Source organism: Scyliorhinus canicula, chromosome 12, assembly GCF_902713615.1.
Source record: "Scyliorhinus canicula chromosome 12, sScyCan1.1, whole genome shotgun sequence".
Lineage (NCBI taxonomy): Eukaryota > Metazoa > Chordata > Chondrichthyes > Carcharhiniformes > Scyliorhinidae > Scyliorhinus > Scyliorhinus canicula.
The window spans coordinates 131,713,678-131,739,608 of NC_052157.1; the positions used below are offsets into that span (position 1 = coordinate 131,713,678).

The 25,931-nt window shown below is 47.7% G+C and overlaps 1 protein-coding gene across 7 annotated transcripts in view; it reads right to left on the reverse strand.

The window, feature by feature from the left end:
- The window catches only part of LOC119974848 (rab effector Noc2-like), a 253,248-nt gene that overhangs the window by 140,676 nt on the left and 86,641 nt on the right, over positions 1 to 25,931 (reverse strand). For all 7 annotated transcript variants that reach the window (XR_005462586.1, XR_005462585.1, XR_005462584.1 and 4 more), the window contains exons 4-5: positions 8,188 to 8,276; positions 122 to 265 (exon numbers count right to left, since the gene is read on the reverse strand). Coding sequence is in view for 4 of the 7 variants with exons in the window: in XM_038814146.1 (XP_038670074.1) it covers positions 122 to 265; positions 8,188 to 8,264 (221 nt within the window). In the remaining 3 variants the exon portion in view is untranslated. The remainder of the gene's footprint in view (positions 1 to 121; positions 266 to 8,187; positions 8,277 to 25,931) is intronic.

Here is a 25,931-nt window from a genome sequence, read left to right on the forward strand (position 1 = left end):
CGCATCCAGCATCCTACCACATCATAGCGGTTCTACCAAAACGCAGCTTTAAAGGGCAAAGTTAATGAATTATTTAAACATTAATAACTCAAAAGGTTCTGTCAAAGAAGGTTCTCCATACCCAACCCGTTTCTGTTCAACCAGATCCAGATTCTCAGCTCTTTTGATGACATCCAGGATATTTGCAACTTCCTTCTTAGTTAGTATCTGATTTTGCCGCTGTTTGTCCGTCTCGTTCGTGTGTACAGACCAGCCAGTTTTGAGTCTATTGCAAAGAGAACGTTGTACAGTTTGTTTTTATTTTTCCCCAATAGAGACACGCGCACAAAATACATCAATTAGGAGAGCAGAGAAGCCTAGGCCACTGACCGCCCCCCCCCCCCCCCCCAAACTCATAGTCATAGTATATGTTGGTACATAGAGGCATAACAGGGCCGGGATTCTCCCTTTAGGGGACTAAGTCCCCATGCCCACAGGCAAACGGGCGAGAATCACTCCAGACACTGGTGGGTATAGAAATAAAAGGGAGAAGATGAACATGTGGCTGGCAAGATGGTACATACAACAGAAGGGTTTTACATTCCTGGGCTAATGGAACCAGTTCTGGAGGCAATAGGATCTATACACTCTGAATGGGTTGCACCTGAACAGAACTGGGACCAATGTCCTTGTGAGCTGGTTTGTTAGTGTTACTGGGGAGAACTAACTTGGAGGGAGATGGGAACCAGGAAATAATAGCAGAGAGGAAATGAAAGTACACAAAGAATTTGGAGAAATAGACAGTACTAGACCAAACAATAAGGAATATTAGGTGCGGTCAGAGTATGATGGATTGCAACAAGGCCTAATTTGGGTCATGTATGTGAATGTACGGAGTGTGGTGAATAAGATTGGTGAGTTGCCAGCACAATTACCCATGTGGGAATATGATGTTGTGACAATAATGAACACCAGACTGGAAAAGGAAAGGGCTGAGTATTAAGTATTCCTGGATACATGGGACTGGATTCTCCGATCGCCGACGCCGAAATCCCGTTCGGCTAACAGCCAGAGAATCCAAATTCCCAACGAAATCGGGGGCAGCGCTGCTTTCGCGATGCTCCGCAGCCTACAGAGCGACGTGCTCGGAGAATATGTCGCGCCACGTATCGATGGCCTCAGGCCATTGTCTGAGGAGCGCCCTCCGATGCTCCGCCCCCGACTAGCCAAGATCCCGACAGTGCGGAACACGTGTGATCTCATCTATCGGGAACTCAGCGTGGCGGCTGCGGACTCAATCCAGCGCCGCCACAGTTGGGGGAGGGTCGGTCCGCGGGCAAGGAGGGGACATTATTCGGGGCTGGGGGCACTGTGGTGGGGCGGTCCGGGGTGCGCGAGCCAGACGATGGGCGGGACTATTTTGTGGGTCTCTTCCGAGAGCCGCTGCAGGCCGCCGCCGTGCGCATGCGCGGCCACGGATCCGGCAATTCGCCGGCAGCTAGAGCCGGTTGCTCTACACTGCCACCCTCCTAGCCCCCAGCAGCATAGGGAATCGGTGGCCATTTCGCGGCAGTTTCCCTGCCGTAAAACGTCACCGTTCCCACGCCGGTGTGGGGACATAGTGCCAGAATTGGAGAATCCAGTTCGCATGTTGAGAAAAGATAGGAAAGGAAAAGAAAGAAAGGAGGGGTGCGAGTATTAACTGAGGAGAACATTACTCTGCAGAAAAGTGATGATGTCCGAAAAGGTTCAAGGGCAAAATCTGGGTACCATTACACTATTTATTGTGTGTATTTAATTGATCACCTTCTAGTGGGAAAGATTACAGGAATAAATTTGCAGGAATTTACAGAGAGGTGCAGTAACTGATGAGTAGTTGTAATGGGACCCTAAAGGTACCCTAAAGCAGACTGGAATTGAAAGAGCGTAAAGGGCAGAGAATGAAAGTTTTTCTAATGTGTGTTCAAAAGCATTTTCCACAAAAGTATATTTTCGGTCCAAGTTTGACTCAAAATACATTGAAGTGTCACAGTGTTTGGGGAGAAAAGTAGATTACAGGTAGGTATATATGTAATGAGAGTTTGACCTTGTGTCCTGGAGATGTAATTTGATATAGATAAATATAGGATTATGTATGTGGTTGGGCTGGTGCCAAGCAGGGGCACAATCATGACGTGGTACAAACAAGGTAGCACAGTTGTTAGCACTGTTGCTTCACAGCACCAGGGTCCCAGGTTCGATTCCCTCCCGGCTTGGGTCACTGTCTGTGCGGAGTCTGCACGTCCTCCCCGTGTCTGCATGGGTTTCTTCCGAGTGCTCTGGTTTCCTCCAAAGAAGTCTCAAAAGTTGTGCTGTTAGGTAATCTGGACATTCTGAATTCTCCCTCCGTGTTCCTGAACAGGTGCCCGAATGTGGCGTCTCGGGGCTTTTCACTGTAACTTCATTGCAATGTTAATGTAAGCCTACTTATGACCGGGGAAAAATTCCGCATGGTCGTCGATTATAGCCAGACCATCAATCGCTTTACGCTCCTTGACGCGTATCCCCTCCCCAGAATCGAAGACATGGTAAACCAGGTCGCCCAATATTGGGTATTTTCCACGGTGGATCTGAAGTCTGCATACCACCAGCTCCCAATCCGCCCGGAGGATCGCCACTACACGGCGTTCGAGGCCGATGGCCGCCTCTTCCATTTCCTCCGGGTTCCCTTCAGCGTCACTAACGGGGTTTCGGTGTTCCAACGAGCAATGGACCGAATGGTAGACCAGTACGGGCTGCGGGCCACGTTTCCGTATCTGGATAATGTTACCACCTGCGGCCATGACCAGCAGGACCACGACGCCAACCTCCACCGTTTTCTCCAGACGGCCCAAAAATTAAACCTTACATATAACAAGGAGAAATGCGTGTTCCGCACAAACAGACTAGCCATCCTCGGCTACGTCGTGGAGAACGGAGTCCTGGGCCCAGACCCGGACCGCATGCTCCCCCTCTTACTCTTAGAACTCCCCCTCCCCCATGGCCCCAAGGCCCTCAAACGGTGCTTGGGGCTCTTTTCGTACTACGCCCAGTGGGTCCCCCAATATGCGGACAAAGCCCGCCCACTCTTCAAGGCCACACTATTTCCCCTGTGTGCTGAGGCGCGCCAAGCCTTCAGCTGCATCAGGGACGACATCGCCAAAGCAGCCATGCGGGCGGTGGATGAATCCACTCCCTTTCAGGCTGAGAGCGACGCCTCAGAGGTAGCGCTAGCAGCCACTTTAAACCAAGCAGGGCGGCCCGTTGCATTTGTCTCCCGTACCCTATCCGCTTCAGAACTCCGACACACCTCAGTCGAGAAGGAAGCACAAGCCATCGTGGAGGCTGTCCGACACTGGAGGCACTACCTCGCAGGTAGGAGGTTCACCCTCATTACCGACCAACGGTCGGTCGCCTTCATATTCGACAACTCGCAAAAGGGCAAAATTAAAAATGACAAAATTCTTCGGTGGAGGATTGAACTTTCCACCTACAATTACGATATCAAATATCGACCGGGGAAGCTCAACGAGCCCTCGGATGCCCTATCCCGCGGGACATGCGCCAGCGTGCAAATCAGCCGCCTAAAAGCCATCCACGGTGACCTCTGCCACCCAGGGGTCACCTGGCTCGCCCACTACATAAGAGCTCGAAACCTGCCTTTCTCCAACGAGGAGGTAAAAGCGGTCACCAGGGACTGCCCGATCTGTGCGGAGTGCAAACCGCACTTCTATAGACCAGACAGGGCCCACCTGGTCAAAGCTTCTAGGCCCTTTGAACGCCTTGCGATCGATTTCAAAGGGCCACTCCCCTCCACTAACAAAAACATTTACTTCCTTAACATTATTGACGAGTTCTCCCGATTCCCCTTCGCCATCCCATGCCCCGATATGACCTCCCACACAGTCATTAGGGCCCTGCATAGTGTCTTCACCCTGTTCGGTTTCCCCAGCTACGTGCACAGCGACCGGGGTGCGTCCTTTATGAGTGACGCGCTGCGTCAGTACCTGCTCGACAAGGGCATCGCCTCGAGCAGGACTACCAGTTACAACCCCAGGGGTAATGGGCAGGTGGAGAGGGAGAACGCGACGGTCTGGAAGACCGTCCTACTGACCCTCAGGTCCAGGAAGCTCCAAGTTTCCCAATGGCAGGAAGTCCTCCCTGACGCGCTCCACGCAATTAGATCCCTCCTGTGTACAGCTACCAACCAAACCCCCCACGAGCGGCTCTTCAATTTTTCCAGGGGCACTACCACAGGGGTCTCACTTCCGGCGTGGTTGAGGACGCCAGGCCCGGTTCTCCTAAGGAAGCACGTCAGGGCGCACAAGACCGACCCCATTGTTGAAAAGGTGCGCCTGCTTGATTCCAACCCACAGTACACATTTGTTGAGTTCCCGGACGGTCGCCAGGACACAGTATCCCTCCGGGACCTGGCACCCGCTGGATCCAGCCCCCCATCTACCCCCACCGAGGAACTCCTTTCCCCGTTCCCTATGCGGCCGCCCCCTTGCGCCCCCGATTCTGCGAGCTCACCCCACCAGTCCCGAGCGCCAGCACCAGCCCACCCCCCGCACCCCCAGTCTCCATTCGACCAGGAGGTGTATGAGGCTCGGACAAGATTCGCCCCGGAGCCGGCAACCGTACCCCAGACCTCAACGCCCGCCCAGCCACCGCAAGAGGCTGCAACCCCGGTGCTCCGCAGATCAAAACGGACAATTCGTCCACCGGACAGACTGACTCTTTGAGCCATCACCTCCGCCGGACTTGATTTTTTAACAGGGGGTGAATGTGGTGAATATGATTCACACTATATATAGTTGCCAATATCACTCCATGTATATATGTTCGTTATCTACCCATTGTAAGTGCAGTTGCACTATCCGACCACCAGGGGGAGTCGCTCTGGGAGTACGCGAGAGTTTGTACTGGGCTCCTCCCTTGGCTCTGCCCAGGACTCCTCCCCCTGGGACCAATGTATAAAGATCAGTGCCTTAGAGCCAGCCTGCCAGTTCACCTGAAGTTCAACGACGAATAGACTGGCTCTATTGTAAGTGTATTAAAGTCTCTGTTCAGATCCAACTACACGTGTTCGCTGAATTGATGGTTCCATCAGACATCAGACAGTATTCCTTTTTAGAGAGAGTTATGTAAAATGTTTCCAGCTCATGCAGAGAGTGGAAACAGAAAAAGGGAGGGGGACAAGTTCGTAACTGGAACCAACATCGCAGCATCTAATGGGCTAAGTCGCTGGCTTTGAAAGCAGACCAAGGCAGGCCAGCAGCACGGTTCGATTCCCGTATCAGCCTCCCCGAACATGCGCCGGAATGTGGTGACTAGGGGCTTTTCACAGTAACCTCATTTGAAGCCGACTTGTGACAATAAACGATTTTCATTTTCATTAATGGTAATTGGGAAATGCTCTTCCCATTCATTCCAGCTCTTCGAATTTATTTGCCTTTGGAAGTTGGGAGAGGAATTACCGAGATTTTTTTAATTCCAAATTGACATCAGACTTTTATCCTTCTTGCCTCTCTCTGGGGATTGCATGGTTGGCTGATGAGTGGGGAAGTGCTTCATGATGCACAGAAGTTGCATTATGACAGAGCAGGACAGGCTTCCTCTGGTCCTGTTTGTTCATCGGAATTATTTTCAAGTTTGCATATTCACAGCACAATAAGATTTATGGTTGCGTTCCTGAGAATCAAAGCTTCCCATAGAAATTAATGTTACTACCAGTGTTAGGTCCCTTCGGACATATCACACCTGGAAAGAAGAGTGAACAAGTTGAAATATTGTCCGATACATGTGCAGTACTGGAATTTCTAGCTGAAATAACTTGCAACCTAAAGTACTTCTCTAAATATCAAAGATATTTCGTCTTAAAAAATTACACTGCTCACCTCAGCCCACAGTACTGAATCTAGACTGCCCAGGTCTCCATCTAGTGGTAGGAATTGGTCGGTGCAGTTAGCAGCTGAAGCCCCTCCCAACTTCCTGCACCAATTAATCTGTGCCATTAGATGGAGCTGAGGATTTAATGCGATTTAAGAAGTGAAACCAGGAGCAGACCCAGAAGTCAGGAGCCACTGAAGAACAGACCTCAAGGACGAAACAAAAGAAGTTGGGAGTTCATCAACCAACAAGCCACATTTCTATATCACTTAAGAAGGTGGTCCATCACTAAAACATCAACAAGCAAGGGTAATGGGTTTTCAAGCATTGTATGGTATGGCTACAGTTCAGTAGGTCTGAAGAAGTCTTTGTAGTCTTAGGCAGGTTAATTGTACATCTTTATTGACTCTTAGAACTACTTACAAATATATAGTAAAGGGTAAATCTAGGAGCTGTCTCCATGCTTGCTGGTACGCACAGCTTTGTCCAACACTCAACTGACCCTGGGTGTGGGTCATGTGCTCTCTTATGTCACTCTGTGGGCACCACTATATTCAGTCCCACATTAAGCCTATGTGTGCTAGACCATATACTACACCTCCCTCACCGCCCATCTTTATCCAAAGTATTTTAAGTGACCCCAATCGTCCTGTTGCTTGCCATTTTAATTCACTATCTTGCTCCTATGCTCACATTTCCATTCTTAGCCTGCTGCAATGTTCCAGTGAAGCCCAATGCAAACTGGAGGAACAGCGCCTCATCTTCCAATTAGCAACTTTACAGCCTTTTGGACGTGGCATTCGGTTCAATAGCTTGAGACCAAGAACCCTCACCTCCATTTTGATATTTTTTTTAAATTCCCCCACCCCCTCCCCCATAAGCCCATCTGTAACTTGTTTTGCTTTCAGAGAGCACTGACCTTTGTTCTGCTAGTAACGCACTCTGCTACTTTACCCTTATGCCAGTATCAGCACCTGCTTTAGTCTTTAACACTGCTGTTGACTTGTGTCCATGGCATCTTCGTCAAATCTCTCCCTAGCTCCCACCTATCCCTGACCTATTTTTCTCCCCCTGCTCCACACCCCTCTCCAACTATATAATCCATAACATTTCTACGCCTTTTCAGTTCTGAAGAAGTCAAAACGTTAACATTGTTTCTCTCTGCACACAAGCTGCCAGACCTGCTGAGTATTTCTAGCATTTTAAGTGATTATTATTTACCTTATGTCTAACATTGTTATTACTGACATACATTTACATTGTCCTTACTACATTATCACTACCCTATCTACCCCCCTTCAAGTCCTGGAATTCACTGGTTCAGGGAGTCTGGAGCCTTTATATCCCTTCCACGCCGGAGTGTGGCACCTTTCTGCGATCTCTCTCCCACAGATCCTCTTGTTACATCTCTTATATTTATCGTATGTCCTTTGTTTTTCTAGCATCCGAGTGTGTTCTTTGTTGTTTCTCCATTGCACAGTGAAGGTAGGCAGCTTATGGCTGCGGAGGAGACTCCTAATTCTCCTGACTGTGTCCGCTGCGGTGATCATTGCTCTTTCGATTAATGGCATCTTCTCTTTCAAAATCTTTAATCCAGACCTTGTCATCGCACTGTAATAGTGACAAGTGTCCGGTGCGGCACATTATCTTGTAAGTGGAAACTTTTTTTGCCTGTAAAACTGCTCACTTCTTAAATGTCCTGATAATCATTGGTTACAAACCCTGACCTGAGTTTTGTCAGCAGGATTGAAATTTATGTGCGGGATCCCTGCCCATCAGATGTTCAGATAGGAACAGGGAGCATAGTAATGGGGTTGACCTGTGTGTGTACAGTGCTGTGGGGAAAGCCTCATTCAGTTTGAGGGGTGCTTTTACTGTACAGACCAGTCCTTCAGCCTTCCCATTTGAGTGTGGGCATCTTGGGGAGCTGGTGCGGTGGTGGAGGCCAGATGTGATGGTGAATTGCACAAAGCACTCATGTGAAAATTGTGGGCTGTTATCAGACACGATCTTTTCCAGGATGCCATGGCTTACTAAGTTCTCATTTAGTGCCTTAATTAATGCCTCTGTGGTGTTCGTATATAGTTGTGTCCTCTCAACCCACCTGGAGAAGTATTCTTCACTATAAGAAATGATATAAGTAAACATCCAAGATAGTATAAGATTCATATTAATACAAAAGAGAAAATGCAAAAAGAACGTACCCTTATGAAAAAATGTGGTCACAAATAACAAACAATAATATTTTGGAACATTTTAGATTATAAAATGTGGGATGTAATTTGCATAATTACTCACTTGGCTCTGAGGGCAAGTTGTCTGTCATTGGGACACACCCACTGATCTGTTCCACTTCCAAATATAGTGTCAGCCATGATGTCTGCCTGCTGAGATTTAGTGGGAAGGAAAATGTAATTGTCAATACTTTTGATAGTGTTTAAAGACTATTGCGCTAAAGTAAAACTGTTCATTTATTTCATGTTCACATTTGTACTCAAATACTACACTTCATCATCAGGTTTCAACAGACCTAAATCATTTGGCAGTACGGGTCCAGTGAAACCCGGTAGTAGTTTTTATTTTATTTTTATTACCTTTTGAATTTGTGTGGGGGAAGGGAACTGTAAGTGGCATCACAGTAAAGCTGTGACCTGATTGGCTGGTTGGGAATCTGTTAAATTTGAAAATAAAATAATATTGCCAAAAGAAATCTAATTGATTAACGAGATAGGGGAGTAATTAAATCTGAGGGCAGAGATTGATATTTAGCATCTAATTTACAGTAAAAATCAACCTAACAATAATTCAAATGTTTATTTTAAATTAATTAACTAGTGCTTAAATGTCACTTAGCAGGATGCAGTGCTCCAACTGTGAGATGTGGCAGATCTGTGACGCTTCCAGTGTTCCGGTCGACGACATCTGCAGTAAGTGTAACCAATGGCAGCTCCTCACATACCGCGTGGTTCGGTTGGAGCAGCAATTGGATGCACTTAGGAGCATGCAGGTGGCGGAAATCTTCATAGATAGGAGTTATAGAGATGTGGTCACACCACCCAAGGTGCAGGCAGAGAGATGGGTGACCACCAGAAGGGGCAGGCAGTCAGTGCAGGAATCCCCTGTGGTTGTCCCCCTCTCGAACAGTTATACCGCTTTGGATACTGTTGGGGGAAATAGCCTGTCAGGGGAAAACAGCAGCAGCCAGAGCTGTGGCACCACGTCTGGCTCTGATGTTCAGCAGGGAGGGTCAAAGCATAGAAGTGCAATAGTCATAGGGGACTCTATAGTCAGGGGCACAGATAGGCGCTTCTGTGGACATGAAAGAGACTCCAGGATGGTATGTTGCCTCCCTGGTGCCAGGGTCCAGGATGTCTCCGAACGGGTAGCGGGCATCCTGAAGGGGGAGGGCAAACAGGCAGAGGTCGTTGTACATATTGGTACTAACAACATAGGCAGGAAAGGGCATGAGGTCCTGCAGCAGGAGTTCAGGGAGCTAGGAGAAAGTTAAAAGACAGGAACTCTCGGGCTGTAATCTCGGGATTACTCCCTGTGCCACGTGCCAGTGAGGCTAGAAATAGGAAGATAGAGCAGCTAAACACGTGGCTAAACAGCTGGTGTAGGAGGGAGGGTTTCCGTTATCTGGACCACTGGGAGCTCTTCCGGGGCAAGTGTGACCTGTATAAGAAGCACGGGTTGCATCTAAACTGGAGAGGCATAAATATCCTGGCCGCCAGGTTTGCTGGTGTCACACGGGAGGGTTTAAACTAGTATGGCAGGGGGTGGGTACCGGAGCAATAGATCAGAAGGTGAAAAAATTGAAGGAGAACTAGGGAATAGGGTCAGTATGGCTCTGAGGAAGAGCAGACAGGGAGATGTTGCTGAAAACAACGGGACTGGTGGCCTGAAGTGCATATGTTTTAATGGAAGAAGTATAACAGATAAGTCAGATGAACTTAGAGCTTGGATTGGTACTTGGAACTACGATGTTCTTGTCATTACAGAGACCTGTTTGAGGGAAGGACAGGATTGGCAGCTAAACATTCCAGGATTTAGATGTTTCAGGCAGGATAGAGGGGGATGTAAAAGGGGTGGAGGAGTTGCGCTGCTGGTTAGGGAGAATATCACAGCTGTACTGCGGGACAACACCTCAGAGGGCAGCGAGGCTATATGGGTAGAGATCAGGAATAAGAAGAGTGAAGTCACAATGTTGGGGATTTACTACAGGTCACCCAACAGCCAGTGGGAGATAGAGGAGCAGATAGGTAGACAGATTTTGGAAAGGAGTAAAAGCAACAGGGTTGTTGTGATGGGAGACTTTAACTTCCCCAATATTGACTGGTACTCCTTAGTGCTAGGGGCTTGGACAGGGCAGAGTTTGTAAGGAGCATCCAGGAGGGCTTCTTAAAACAATATGTAGATAGTCCAACTAGGGAAGGGGCTGTACTGGACCTGGTATTGGGGAATGAGCCCGGCCAGGTGGTAGACGTTTCAGTAGAGGAGCATTTCGGGAACAGTGACCACAATTCAGTAAGTTTTAAAGTGCTGGTGGACAAGGATACGAGTGGTCCTAGGGTGAATGTGCTAAATTGGGGAAAGGCTAATTATAACAGTATTAGGCAGGAACTGAAGAACCTAGATTGGGGGCGGATGTTTGAGGCTAAATCAACATCTGACATGTGGAGGCTTTCAAATGTCAATTGAAAGGAATTCAGGACCGGCATGTTCATGTGCGGAAGAAGGATAAATACGGCAAATTTCGGGAACCTTGGATAACGAGAGATATTGTAGGCCTCGTCAAAAAGAAAAAGGGGGGGTTTGTCAGAGCTAGAAGGCTGAGAACAGACAAAGCCTGTGTGGAATATAGGGAAAGTAGGAAGGAACTTAAGCAAGGAGTCAGGAGGGCTAAAAGGGGTCACAAAAAGTAATTGGCAAACAGGGTTAAGGAAAATCCCAAGACTTTTTACACGTACATAAAAAGCAAGAGAGTAGCCAGGGAACGGGTTGGCCCACTGAAGGACAGGCGAGGGAATCTATGTGTGGAGCCAGAGGAAATGGGCGAGGTACTAAATGAATACTTTGCATCAGTATTCATCAAAGAGAAGGAATTGATGGATATTGAGTCTGGAGAAGTGTGTGTAGATGACCTGGGTCACACTGAGATCCAAAAAGACGAGGTGTTGGGCGTCCTGAAAAATATTAAGGTAGATAAGTCCCCAGGGCTACCCCAGAATACTGAAGGAGGCTAGAGAGGAAATTGCTGAGGCCTTGACAAAAACTTTGGATCCTCACTGTCTTCAGATGATGTCCCGGAGGACTGGAGAATAGCCAATGTTGTTCCTTTGTTTAAGAAGGGTAGCTAGGATAATCCAGGGAACCACAGGCCAGTGAGCCTTACATCAGTGGTAGGGAAATTACTGGAGAGAATTCTTCGAGACAGGATCTACTCCCATTTGGAAGCAAATGGACGAATTAGCGAGAGGCAGCATGGTTTTGTGAAGGGGAGGTCGTGTCTCACTAACTTGATAGGGTTTTTCGAGGAGGTCACAAAGATGATTGATGCAGAGAATGCAGGGGATGTTGTCTACATGGACTTCAGTAAGGCCTTTGACAAGGTCCCTCATGGCTGACTGGTACAAAAGGTGAAGTCCCACGGGATCAGGGGTGAGCTGGCAAGATGGATACAGAACTGGCTGTCACAGAAGGCAGAGAGTAGCAATGGAAGGGTGCTTTTCTGATTGGAGGGCTGTGACGAGTGGTGTTCCGCAGGGTTCAGTGCTGGGACCTTTGCGGTTCGTAGTATATATAAATGATTTGGAGGAAAATGTAACTGGTCTGATTAGTAAGTTTGCAGACGACACAAAGGTTGGTGGAGTTGCGGATAGCGATGACGACTGTCAGAGGATACAGCAGGGTTTAGATCGTTTGGAGACTTGGGCGGAAAGATGGGAGATGGAGTTTAATCCGGACAAATGTGAGGTAATGCATTTTGGAAGGTCTAATGCAGGTAGGGAATATACAGTGAATGGTAGAACCCTCAAGAGTATTGACAGTCAGAGAGATCTAGGTGTACAGGTCCACAAGTCACTGAAAGGGGCAACACAGGTGGAGAAGGTAGTCAAGAAGGCATATGGCATGCTTGCCTTCATTGGCCGGGGCAGAGTATAAAAATTGGCAAGTCGTGTTGCAGCTGTATAACCTTAGTTAGGCCACACTTGGAGTATAGTGTCCAATTCTGGTCGCCACACTACCAGAAGGATGTGGAGGCTTTAGAGAAGGTGCAGAAGAGATTTACCAGGATGTTGCCTGGTGTGGAGGACATTAGCTATGAAGAGAGGTTGAATAAACTTGTTTTTTTCTCACTGGAACAATGGAGGTTGAGGGGCGACCTGATAGAGGACTACAAAATTATGAGGGGCATAGACAGAGTGGATATCAGAGGCTTTTTCCCAGGGTAGAGGGGTCAATTACTAGGGGGCATAGGGTTAAGATGCGAGGGGCAAGGTTTAGAGGAGATGTACGAGGCAAGTTTTTTTACACAGAGGGTAATGGGTGCCTGGAACTCCGGAGGAGGTGGTGGAAGCAGGGACAATAGTGAATAGGATGGGAGTAGAGGGATACGGACCCCAGAAGTGCAGAAGATTTTAGTTTACACGGCAGCATGGTCGGCATAGGCTGGGAGGGCCGAAGGGCCTGTTCCTGTGCTGTACTTTTCTTTGTTCTTTGTTCTTTAGAGTAAAAACAAATGTGGTCTTTTGAAAGGATTGATCATTGTTGGACATCTGACTTGGGGATTCAGATTTACCAGTTAAAATCATAGAATATACTTAATAGGTTTGTTATCCAACAATAAACATAGAGTACTATTTTGCGATTAAACCTTTGTATCTTGTCAACTCATTTCACTGTGACCCATTTTTAACCTGAAGACATCCTGTCAGTCCTGATGGGAGCCTCTCCCACTGGGAATGTACATTGGAAGTTCGGACACAAAGAACGCACCTGAATTTCCGATAAGTTGCTCTCAGCAAGGGAACCCAGTCGTGGAAGGTCTTTAGAAAGTACTTCAACATATAAAAGTTTTAAAAGTTCTATTCTTTTATCTGAATTGCTCTTCTAATTTCATGGAGCGTAAAATGTCACCAAAGGGCTTGGTGGTCTTGAACCCAGTTGTTAATGGAAACAATAAAAAACTAGAACGCCTAAAAAAAAAACTCAAGACAGGAAACCAGCTGAAAAGATGACAGAAAGCTACCTCAACAGATCAATTGGTTCAGAAAAGGAACGGCAGAGGCCAGGTTTGCTCCCTGGTCTGTGCCCGTCTATCCGATTTGTGCGAGGCAAAGTAGCGAGTACGAACCTGGGTTCTGGCAGCCCTGACGCAGAACAACAAATCAGCCTCCTTGGAAATGCGTGTGCGTATATGTCCTGTGAGCCCCGAAACTGAGACAACTCTCAAGCCAACACAAGATGTGCAGGCTGCTGACATCAACCATCAAAGCTAATACATAAGTAATAACTACTGGTCAACAAACTGGGTGTGGAATGGTCAGGATCTTGGAGATTTAGCAGAGAAGAGGCCATTGCCAAAAGGAAGAGAAACAGGAACATCTAACGATTTTTAAAAATGTACTGAAGTCTGCAAGACACTTGAGGGCGCTCTGATGATGCATATAGGCCACGAAACATTAATTTCTATTGTTTATCATCTAAAACCCTCAAGAGCCTTGCTGCCTAGTTATAAACTCCCAAACCTGGCTATTTATACTGATCAAAAGATGTGGATTTCCTCTAAATAAATGCGGTGACCAATTCTTTAACTATTAAAGGTGCATTAAAAATCAGGGTGGTTACTATAGAAACCATTTTGCCACATTCCTGATTACTAATGGGCACAGCTCTGACAGAAGGCTATGGGTTGTCTGTGGCTCAGGAGTGGGTTTTTGTACCATAATGGATTATGTGCTCGGAATCATTATGCCTGATCATTTTGAAGTAAAATAAACAGCTAATGATCGAGAAATATCGCACATAATCTTAAAGAACAAGCACCGTCCAAGCTGACATACATGATACCACAGTTGACCTTTTTCGCTCTCTGAAAATATTAATACAGGTCACCATAGAAACAAAATCATACAAAGTTTGCTACTAACCTAGAAATATTCAAGCTGCACGGTTGAGCAATCAAAGCAGTAAACAAGAAATCACAGAAATGAACAGTGTAATCCAATAAAAGACATTATACCATCCTTGTGGAAGATTCCAAAGCTAAAGAGCGGGATTCTCCGACCCCCCGCCGGGTCGGAGAATCGCCGGGGGTCAGCGTGAATCCCGCCCCCACCAGCCGCCGAATTCTCCGGCCCTCGAAACATCGGCAAGAAGTGAGTCGCGCCGCCCGCCCAGGAGAATGGCCGCGACCGGTGCGACTCAATGTTCGGGGCTGCCCGAATTCTCAGGCCCGCGATGGGCTGAAGTCCCGCTGGTTTTTTGCCAGTCCCGCCGGCGTGGATCAGACTAGGTCCCTTACCGGCGGGACCTGGCGGCGCGGGCGGGCTCTGGGGTCCTGGGGGGGGGGGGGGGGAAGCACGGGACGATTTGGCCCCGGGGGGTGCATCCACGGTGGCCTGGCCCGCGATCGGGGCCCACCGATCAGCGGGCAGGCCTGTGCCGTGGGGGCACTCTTTTCCTACGCGTCGACCATGTCAGCCTCCGTGATGGCCGACGCGTAGGTGAACCCCCCCCCGCCGCGCATGCGCGGGGATGACATCAGCAGCCGCTGACACTCCCGCGCATGCGCGGGCTTGCGCTGACCGGCAGAGTCCCTTCAGCCCCAGCTGGCGTGGCGCCAAAGGCCTTCAAAGCCGGCCGGCGGGACGCAAACCACTCCAGCGCCGGCCTAGCCCCTGGAGGTGCGGAGGATTCCGCACCTTTGGGGCGGGCCGATGCCAGAGTGGTTCACACCACTCCGTCCCGCTGGGTACAGGAGAAACCCGCCCAAAATGTTCTGTTATATTCGCATGACATTGTGTTGAGAGTTGGGTCACTCGCTGTTTTACAAGAAACATGCTATGGGGAACATAAGAGCAGTGTTATGCCATTCAGCATCTTTGAGTCTGTTTCACCATTCAATAAGATTATCGGTGATCCGTAACCTAACTCCATCTATATAGTATTTGCCACATATTCCTCAACATCTTGCACGTCATCTTGTGAAGGAGAAGCCGCACTGCTTTAAACCGGATTGCTGTTTCAGTAGACATTCGGCAAATGGTGAGAGTTTAATAACACATTAAGCTGCAAGTCAGAATTCTGACTTTCTTTTTCTAAATGTGGTATTAATGTCACTCAGAGGTCAGAGCCATTACCAATCCTGTACTGAATCAATTTGTCTTTTTAATGTCTTCAAAGTGTGGCACAGAGGTTAGACTGCAACAGGAACTGCCAAGGGCAGGAAATGTGTACATTTCAAACCATTTTACCATATTAGCCGATCTCATACATATATTGTTACAGTCGTCATCGAGTAGTTTCACTTAGAACATTCTCAGGTATGTCCAAGCTCAACCATCTTCAGCTACTTCATCAGTGACTTTCCCTCCATCATAAGGTCAGAAGTAGGGATGTTCGCTGATGACTGCACAATGTTCAGTACCATTTGCAACTTCTCAGACAGTAAGATTTAGGGATTTTCGTATATAAAACCCTTTTAATTCAAATACCTTGCTTTCTTGTCCCTTATTAGGAAATATTTCAAATTAACCCCTTGGCTACGGGTAAGGTACACCTGGACCGGGATTCTCCGACCCGGCGCCATAACGCCGGCTCGCCGATTCTCCCACGCCAATTTTTGGGCGCCCACGGGATCGCCGTCACACCGGTCGGGTCGGGGGCGGTTGAAAGTGGCCCCTCCCGGCGATTCTCCGGGCTTCGACAGGCTGAGTGCCCGGCTTCGGCCGAGTCCCGCCGGCGTGGGTTACTTAAGGTCCCACCCGGCGTGACCTCAAAGTCCTGTCGGCGGGGGCCGTCCTGGTGGAGGGGCGGTGGGATCTGACCCGGGGGGGGGGGGGGCTGGTCCGCGATAGGGGCCTACCAATCGGCCGGCCGGCTAGTTTCGTGGGGGCCCTTGTAAGGCTCTGCCATATTGCCCGGGCGCGCATGCGCGGGCTCACACCGGCTGTGGCGAGCCGGCTTTCGGGTGCCGGAGCTGCGGAGACCACTCCGGCACTGTACTAACCCCCTAGGAAGGGGTGGAGAGCTGCCAGGTGAGGCCGGAATGGCTCGCGCCACTTTTCACGCCGGCGTCAGAACTTGAACGCAGGTTTGGAGAATCCCGGGCCTCATGTCACCCAAGCTCTACCTAGAGTCATGGAATCCACCTCCCTTCCCATTCAATGGCGTTATTAGCATTGAATCCCTCACTGTCAACATCTTGGGGGATACCACTGACCAGAAACTGAACAGGACCAGCCATATAAATACTGTGGCCACAAAACCAGGAAAGAGGCTAGGAGGTCAAGTAACTGACCTCCTGACTCCTCAAAGCCTGCCACCATCCACAAGGCACAAGTCAGGAGTGTGATGGAATACTCTCCACTTGCCTGAATGAGTGCAACTCCAACAATATTCAAGGAGCTCAACACCATCTAGGAAAAAGCGATACCTTGATTGGCACTCCTTCCAAAAACATCCACCACCAACACACAGTGGCATCAGTGTGCACAAGATGCACTGCAACAACTCACCAAGGCTCCTTTAACACATGACATCTACCACCTCGAACAGCACGGACAGCAGAGGCATGGGATCACCACCACCAGTTCCCCTCTAAGCCTGACTTGTGCAGCACGGTAGCACAAGTGATTAGCACTATGGCTTCACAGCACCACGGTTCCAGGTTTGATTCCCCGCTAGGTCACTGTCTGTGCGGAGTCTGCACGTTCTCCCCGTGTGTGCGTGGGTTTCCTCCGGGTGCTCCAGTTTCCTGCCACAGTCCAAAGACGTGCAGGTTAGGTGGATTGGCCATGATAAATTGCCCTTAGTGTCCAAAAAGGTTTGGAGGGGTTATTGGGTTACGGGGATAGGGTGGAAGTGAGGGTTTAAGTGGGTCAGTGCAGACTCGATGGGCCGAATGGCCTGCTTCTGCACTGTATGTTCTATGTTCTAAGTCCCACACCATCCTGACGTGGGAATATATGATTGCTCCTTCACTGGGTCAAAATCCTGGAACTCCCACCGTAATAGTATTATGGGGGTACCTACACCACATGAACTGCAGCAGTTCAAGAAGGTGGCACCTTCTCCGGGGCAATTAGGGATAGGCAACAAATGCTGGTCTAGCCAGCAACACGCACATCCAGGAAAATAATAATACTGGAAATAGATGCACATCATCTGACAAATTATCAGCTCATAATAGTAGGCAGAATCTTGCTCCCATCCCTGTGGCAAGTTTGGTTGCTTGGGAGAAGAGGGGGTGCTTTTAATCAATTGGGAGGGTGACAGGTGAGGACAACATGGCTGGCACGGTAGCATAGTGGTTAGCACAGTTGCTTCACAGCTCCAGGGTCCCAGGTTCGATTCCCGGCTTAGGTCACTGTCTGTGCGGAGTCTGCACGTTCTGCCCGTGTCTGCGTGAGTTTCCTCCGGGTACTCCGGTTTCCTCCCACAATCTAAAGATGTGCAGGTTAGGTGGATTGGCCATGTTAAATTGCCCTTAGGTTAGGTGAGGTTACTGGGTTACGGGGATAGGGTGGAGGTGTGGGCTTAAGAAGGTGCTCTTTCCAAGAGATGGTGCAAACTCGATGGGCCGAATGGCCTCCTTCTGCACTGTGAATTCTCTGATTCTATGAACACCACTTTCAAGCCTCCATCCCAATTATCATCTGTAGCAGGAAGATCCACGGACCGCCTTTTCATTTTGCCACCAACTGAGGCCCTTAAGTGGCTAATTAATGCCCATTGAAGGAGAGTCCATCGAGGTCGTGTTTGGTCTAGAGTTCTTTCAAAAGCCTAGCCAGTGGCCGAGACCACTGTCGCCTCCACCCCATGAATCGTTATTCTTGAGGTTTGTTTACACGCACTGAGGTCAACCAAAAAGCAGCCAATATAGACAGGAAGTATATTTTTTTAAGTTCCTACTAGTGGATCTCCTCAACATTGCTGCCAAGAATTACTGAATAGAGCTGTTTTATAACAAAGTTGTGTTAGAACATTACGTTTTATGTAATTTAACATAAAGTATGCTATTTTGGTCACCGATTTACTGTGATTAAACAAACCTATATCGCAAAGTATTGTCGGACCTTTACTGGTGTATGGGATTCTGTCATTCTATGAACATGGCAAATAAATGTAACGTATTTTATTTTATTAAAATATCTTGCTTCACGCTTGTTGTAGTGCAAGGCAACACGAGAAGTCAGTGTTAAACCACAACGGTGATTTATTTAACAAAGAAGAGCTTGACGTACAGAACAGAACAACTCCAACACAAGTTGAATTCCCTCAACTCTCAAGCTCACTCTGACGATACCCCCAGTTCCACGCCTAACAGAGGCAGACTTACAATGAAACACACAGCGTTGCAGCGTGGGGCCCTGAGCAATGTGCCCTTACTGACAGGAGGCTGTGCTGTGCCCCCAAAAAGTGTAAGTCCGCCAAAATAAGCTCCAGTAGAGACGAGTCCATCGAGGTTGTGTTTGGTCTCGAGTTCTTTCAAAGACCGGCCGCATGCCCAAACCTCACCCTTTCAACATAATACCCCTATATTTACTGCCCCGCTCTGTCACGCCCTTTGCCTCGCCCTGATGTCAGGCTCCTGCAGCTCCGAGTATGCTCAGTTTGTGGCTGAACAATGGCACCACCTGTCGGGAGACAGGGTTTGCGTGCCAGGGACGAGGAATCTCCAACAGGGTTAGCATGCGTGAGACAGTTGAATATCAGACAGGGTGTACGTCCAAGAGAGATAGGGAAATGCCAGACTGGGCGTGGGTGTAAATGAGAGGAGGGGGGATATCAGATCAGATTGTGCGTGTGTGAGAGAGGGGAATATCAGACTAAGTTTGTATGTTTGAGAGAGAGGGTGGCCTACTAGACAGGACTTGTGTGTATGAGGGACGGTAATATTCAGACTGGCTTAATGTGTGTGAGGGAGAGCAATATTTAGTGTGTGTCTAAATATCTGTTAGGATTTGAGTGTGAGGAAGCAAAATATAAGACGGGGTTTGGTGAGAGCGAAGGGAATTAACGGGCATGGATTGTTGTGTGAGAGAAGGGGAAATACCTGACAGGGGTTGTGTGTATAACAGAGGGGAATATCAAACTAGGTTTTGTGTGTGGATGAGACAGTTCAGAGCCAGGACAATCTCCTGTGGAGGGGAATGCTCAGATCTCACCCATGGAAGTGGAAACCTGCATTTGATGCCTGGTTTTCGGGTCTGTGCTGTAAGATGTACAAATACGCGGCCAACAGTAATGACCATCTTTGCACTCTGGCCAATGCTGTCAGTGGGACTGGCTTACCTTTATGGAAGATGCAAAGAATGGTTTATGGTCTGAAAAAATTAAGTGCTGGCCTGGTCAAAAGCTTCCTCTGGCAATCTTCCCGCTTCCAGCTTTGGTGCTTCCTCAGCAGTTTATGCAGGGGTTCCAAAATGGTAGACAGAATGGGTAAAAAACAGCTGTAATAATTGGCAATCCCTCAAAACAACTTCAATATTCCTTGGTTCTGTTATCCCTTTTATTGCCTTTATTGTATCTTCAAGCGGGTGTAATCCCTTTGTATCAACTCTTGACACCTCAATATGTGACCACATCAGCCTGGAATGAGCATTTCTCTTGATTTAGCCGAATACCGGCATCTTTAAACCTTGATGACTTCTTCCAATTTGGCTCTGTGTTCCTCTGGTGTTGCTCCTGTCACTAGGACATATCCAGATACAGAACAATTTTCGGAATTCCCTGCAAAAGGCTTTCCATTTTGCGCTGCAATATAGGGCAGGCTGATGAAATAGCGAAGGACTACCTGATATTGGAATACACCTTTGTGGTATTTATGATGACGAATATTCTTTACTCTTCTTCCAGCTCAAGCTGTTGATACACATGGCTTATATCCAATTTGATGTACTTGTGGCCCCCTGCCAATTTGGCATCTAAGTTCTCTATCCTGGGAATGGGATATTTATCTACTTTAGCAGCCCTGTTCACAGTCATCTTATAATCACCACAGATTTGGACTGCGCGGTCCGGCTTCAACACTGGGATGATTGATGCTGTCCATTCTGAAAACTGTACGGGAGTAATTGGCCCCCAGGTCTTCCAGATACTTTTTTGGTGGAGAGCATAAGGCAGCGGTCTGGCCCAAAAACATTTTGCCGTTGTTTCTGGCTCTACATAGATCTCCTTTTATGCACCCCAACTCTCTCTAGAAAACATTGTGGTATTTACGTAGAAGTTCCTGGAAAACCCCGTCCATGATGATGAATATTTCTAGCCAATTTAGACTGATTTTCTTCAGCCAATCCTTTCACTACAATCCTTTGCCCTTTCACTACAATTAAAGGCAGCCGGGTTGACGAGTGTTGGTACAATAGTGGGCTTGATGCTGTCCCCAATATCTTTAGTGTCTCCCCAGTATAGGTGGCTAAGGTGGCCCATGTACAGCTGAGATTCACAGTCTGCAGTCCTCCCTGCAGATACTTAAACATTTTCGCACCCACTACTGTGGCAGTATTGACCTCGATTTGAAATGGACGGCCGTTGACAACAAGGGTAATCTTGGTATTTTAATTTAATCTCACCATGTTGAGTTTATATCCTTCGAATGTTCCTCACGGTCTTCAAGTTGTTCACCGGAGTTGCCGACATTTTTTGGAAACTTAAGAGTAGTCGATCTGAATCTGTATCTGGCTTGTATATGATCTTTCTTATTACATCTTAAACAGATGAATTCCTTACACTAGCATCTGTCTTGGGAATGCTCTCAACCACAAGTCTTTAATCCTGGTGACTGCTGGTTACTTTTCTTCTTCTCTGGCTCCGCTGATCCCTCATTTCGTAACTTTGAGCAGCTCACTTTCACGCCTTGTACTTCAAAAATGCTTTGCTCAGCCAACACAACCGCTTTGTCCAAGGATATCTTGGTTCCTGCCAGCATCCTCTTCTGAATACTTAAGTTGTTTATCCCACTGACCAACCAACCCATCATGCAACTTGCCGCCAAGAGAAATATCAAATGCACAATGTTCCGAAGTCTGGCTACAAAAGCGGATGCAGTTTCTCCAGGACCTCTAATGGCTGTATGGAACTTAGAGCGCTGCATAATAATGGAGGGTCGGGGGTTGTAATGGTCCCTCACTAATTGCACCAATTGATCAAAGGACTTGGGAGTCCAGAGCCTCCGGAGATGTTAGGCTTTGCACGAGGTTATATGTTTGTGGGCTGCAAACTTACTGTAATATTACTTTCTGTTTATCTTCTGCCATGATCTCATCGGCAGCAGAAAAGTATTGAAGCCTTTCGACATATTTCCCCCAGCTTTCAACCTCCGGATCAAATGGACCAATTTTCCCGAATAAGTACATAGCTATTCAACTCTACAACGTTTTTTACCTTTTCAAGACTCTTGAGAGGCCACTCTTCCCCCCCCCCTCCGCCTTACAATTTTTGAAAACTTTCCTCTGCCGAGTGGAGCGATTTATTCTCGTTGCCAATGTTGTAGTGCAGGGCAAAGCAATGACGCAGTGTTAACTCACAAAAGTGATTTATTTAATGAAGATGAACTTAATATACAAAACAATACAACTCCAACACACGTCTACTGCCATCAACTCCTAAGCCTACTTTGACGATACCCCAACAGCCAGGTCTGCACCTAGACACCCGATAAGCTGAGGTTTGCACACTCTGTCCCCTTAGGCTCCGGGAGCGTCACGTGGCTAGCAAAGGATCGCGCCTTAAAGGGGCCACGCTATCACTTTTTTACTTTTTAAAAATAATAATCTTTATTGTCACAAGTAGGCCTACATTAACACTGCGATGAACGTATTGTGATAACCCCTAGTCGCCACCTCCAGCACCTGTTCGGGTACACAGAGGGAGAATTCAGAATGTCCAATTCACCTAACAGGCACATCTTTCGGGACGTGTGGGAGGAAACCAAAGTATCCGGAGGAAACCCACACAGACAGGGGGACAACGTGCAGACTCCGTAGAGACAGTGACCCAAGAGGGCATCGAATCTGGGACCCTGGCACGGCGAAGCAACAGTGCTAACAACTGTGCTACCATGCTGCACTTCTAAACACGACACTTCTCCAGTAATACTTTTTACAACAAAATTTATAAATGACAGCGCCCAAGTAGACACTCACAACCAGAAGTATAACTACTGCTGGTTGGGGGTTGTCAATCTTTGGAATTTCCCACACAGGAGGGCTGGGAATGCTCAGCTGTTAAATACATTCAAGATGGAGGTTGAAGATCTTTCAACACTAAGAGAATCGTAGGAAATGAGGACAGGGCCTGAAAGTGAAGTTAGTGCAGAAAACAGCTTTCATCTTATTGAATGGGGGTGTAGGCCGAGAGGCCACTTGGCTTATTCCTGCTCCGACTGCTTATGTTCTTATGCAAATATTTTGTAGTCGGAATTTCCCATGACTTGACTGCCAGGATGCAGTTTCAGACTGCAACCAATAGGTAGCACTGAATCACAAGTCTCTCCATTGTGGCCCCATTCTATCAATTTTATTTCTTCACCTGAATTTTTGGCAATTTCTTTGGTCCTTTCCCAATGGGACAACTATAATTTTTTACATTTTGGAACTATTTCATTCTTTCTGATGTTGTTTCCCTCCCTTCTTTAACTAGCCTAATCCCAATTTTATTTTTTCACAAATTCCCCTTCCGTCAAGCCCCAATCCAATACACTCACCCCAATCTCAGAAATAGGAGTCCATGGCTTCACGGTAGCATGGTGGTTAGCATCAATGCTTCACAGCTCCAGGGTCCCAGGTTCGATTCCCGGCTGGGTCACTGTCTGTGTGGAGTCTGCACGTCCTCCCCGTGTGTGCATGGGTTTCCTCCGGGTGCTCCGGTTTCCTCCCACAGTCCAAAGATGTGCGGGTTAGGTGGATTGGCCATGCTAAATTGCCCGTAGTGTAAGGTTAATGGGGGGATTGGTGGGTTACGGGTATACGGGTTACGTGGGTTTAAGTAGGGTGATCATTGCTCGGCACAACATTGAGGGCCGAAGGGCCTGTTCTGTGCTGTACTGTTCTATGTTCTATGCCCCCCCCCCCCCGCAGCTGCCACTTCAACCCTGAGAATTAGTTGGGCATTAATTCACTCTTATCCTGATCATTATTTTTCAGTGATGTGTTAATTTGTCATTTTTGTATCACAGCAGTTTTTCAACGTAACTTAATGTTTGGTCTGTTGATCATGAAGTTTACAGATTTAGCTTGTCTTGTTCCATTAGATGAGCTGAAATAGGCCCAATTCTCTAATTTTGCAACAAAACACACGGTTTGTTGTTCTGATCAAAACACAAATCAGGTCATCATTGAACTGTTTTTGGATTGCCCACCTTTGATCTGCCCGAGCCCTCAATTTTACACCTTTCTCTCGTTTCTCTCCTCAGGCGCCCTCCAAGCTCACCTTGGCCATGGGACCCACTTCTTCCTCCAGTGATCCTATTCCCACTAAGCTGCTGACCATTGTCGTCCAGCTGGGCCTGCTCTCACCTGATTCCCTTTTTATCTTTCGAATCGTAGACAAAGAAGCACCTGCAATGGTTTCCCTTCCTACTCCCACACCATTATCTCTGGTGTCCCCCCAAGAATCTATCCTGGCCCCCTTCCATTTCTCATCAATGTGCCACCCCTCACTAATGCCATCCCAAGTCACTTGCTTTAGTTTTCACATGTATGCCGATGACCCAACCCCACCTCACCACCACCTCTCTCAACTCCTTCACTGTTGCTACATTATCAGACCGTTTATCCAAGATCCAGGACTTGATGAGCAGAAAATTTCCTCCATTGAAATATGGGGAAGAGTGAAGCCATCATTTTTGGTCTCTACTCTGAAGTCCATTCCCGAGCCACTGTACTTCAGTTTAGGCAGCTATACTACAGTCTCTATACTAGCGACCAATCTTCTCACTAAGGATAGATCCTACCAAATGTACAGTTTTTAAAAATACATTTTCTGCATCTATCTATAGAAAAGATATAAATACTGGAATCTTTTACTGCCATTATTGTTGCACCTAAAGTGTAGGTTACCCTTTGTATAGAAAGAACTTGTATTAATTTTTAAAGCATTTATAATGGAAAGGACAGATGGTGAATATGAGACCAGGAAGTATAAATAAACAAAGGAGGGCAAAGTATAATATATTTGCAGATAGCTTTGTGAATTGTTCCAAAGCAAATTATAGTTCAATAAATTGTATCTGAGCAACTAGCAATACTTGAGAAATGCTCCAAGATATTTAGCACAAGTGGATGGCACAGCGCCAGGGTCCCAGGTTCGATTCCCCGCTGGGTCGCTGTCGGTGTGGAGAGTTTGCACGTTCTCCTCGTGGTCTGCGTGAGTTTCCTCCGGGTGCTCCGGTTTCCTCCCACATTCCAGACGTGCAGGTTAGGTGGATTGGCCATTATAAATTGCCCTTAGTGACCAAAAAAGGTTAGATGGGGTCATTGGGTCACGGGGCTAGGGTGGAAGTGAGGGCTTAAGTGGGTTGGTGCGGACTTGATGGGCCGAATGACCTCCTTCTGCACTGTATGTTCTAATAAATAGTTAAATCTCCACTCAAAACAAATTCTTACATCTGCCTAGTGAATGCAGAGAAAAACATCAAATCCATAAATGTATTGATTTACAGCTTCAGACTTAAAATACGGCTCTGCATGCATCACTGATGCATGACATTTGCGGAGCCCGAGTTTTTGGAAGATAATGGTCTGGTTTCATAGGAGTGTTAGGAAAACAAAGGTAGTTTAAAGGGATTAATATTTGTGTTGGAAAACATTAGAAATAAGGTACAGTTTTAAATGTGTTTCATATAATGTTTCTGCGACTAGAAGGGTAAAATCTCTAGGGCAAGATTCTCCGGAAAGATTTCGAAGTGTTGAAGCGAGCAGGCATTGCCGCGAGCCTCCCGGTGCTAGGCCCGGCGAGCCGGCAACGCTATTCAACATTAATTGGTCCACTTAACGAGGTCTCACAGCCTTCTCGCCGCAAATGATGACTTACCAGCTGATTTGCTGGCACCGCACTCGCCAGCCCCTCGCTAACAAGGTCGAGCACCACTTAAGCTGCACTTGCTTAGCCAACCCCAGCCAGCTCGCAACAATGGCACAGAGGAGAGCAGCCCCAAGATTATGGGATGCTGACCTGAAAAGGCTGCTGGACGCTGTGGAGGACAAGAGGGATATCCTGTTCCCCCGAGGGTCCAGGCGGGTCAGCCATAGAGCAGCCAGTGCCAGCTGGGACGAGGTGGAGGTGGCTATGAGCACGGGGAGTGTGAGCAGGAGGACTGGCCTCCAGTACAGGGAAAAGGTCAATGACCATGGAGTAATGGTTAAGGACACAAGTGAATAGATCTGAAGAGTAGCTAGTTAAGAAATCCAGAGAAATGAAGACAACTTTCCAAGAAATTTGGAGATAGAATCATAAAATTTACAGTGAAGAAGGAGGCCATTCGGCCCATTGAGTCTGCACTTGCCCTTGGAAAGAGCACCCTATTTAAGCCCACATATCCCCCCTATCCCCATAACCCAGTAACTCCACTCAACCTTTTTGGACACGAAGCGTAATTTAGCATGGCCAATCCACCTAACCTGCACATCTTTGGACTGTGGGAGGAAACTGGAGCACCCGTAGGAAAACCACGTAGATACGGGGAGAACGTGCAGACTCTGCACAGACAATGACCCAGTCGGCAATCGAACATGGGACCCTGGAGCTGTGAAGCAACTATGCCAACCACTGTGCTACTGTGCGTTAAGTGAACAGAGACCAAGGTATGGCTCAGA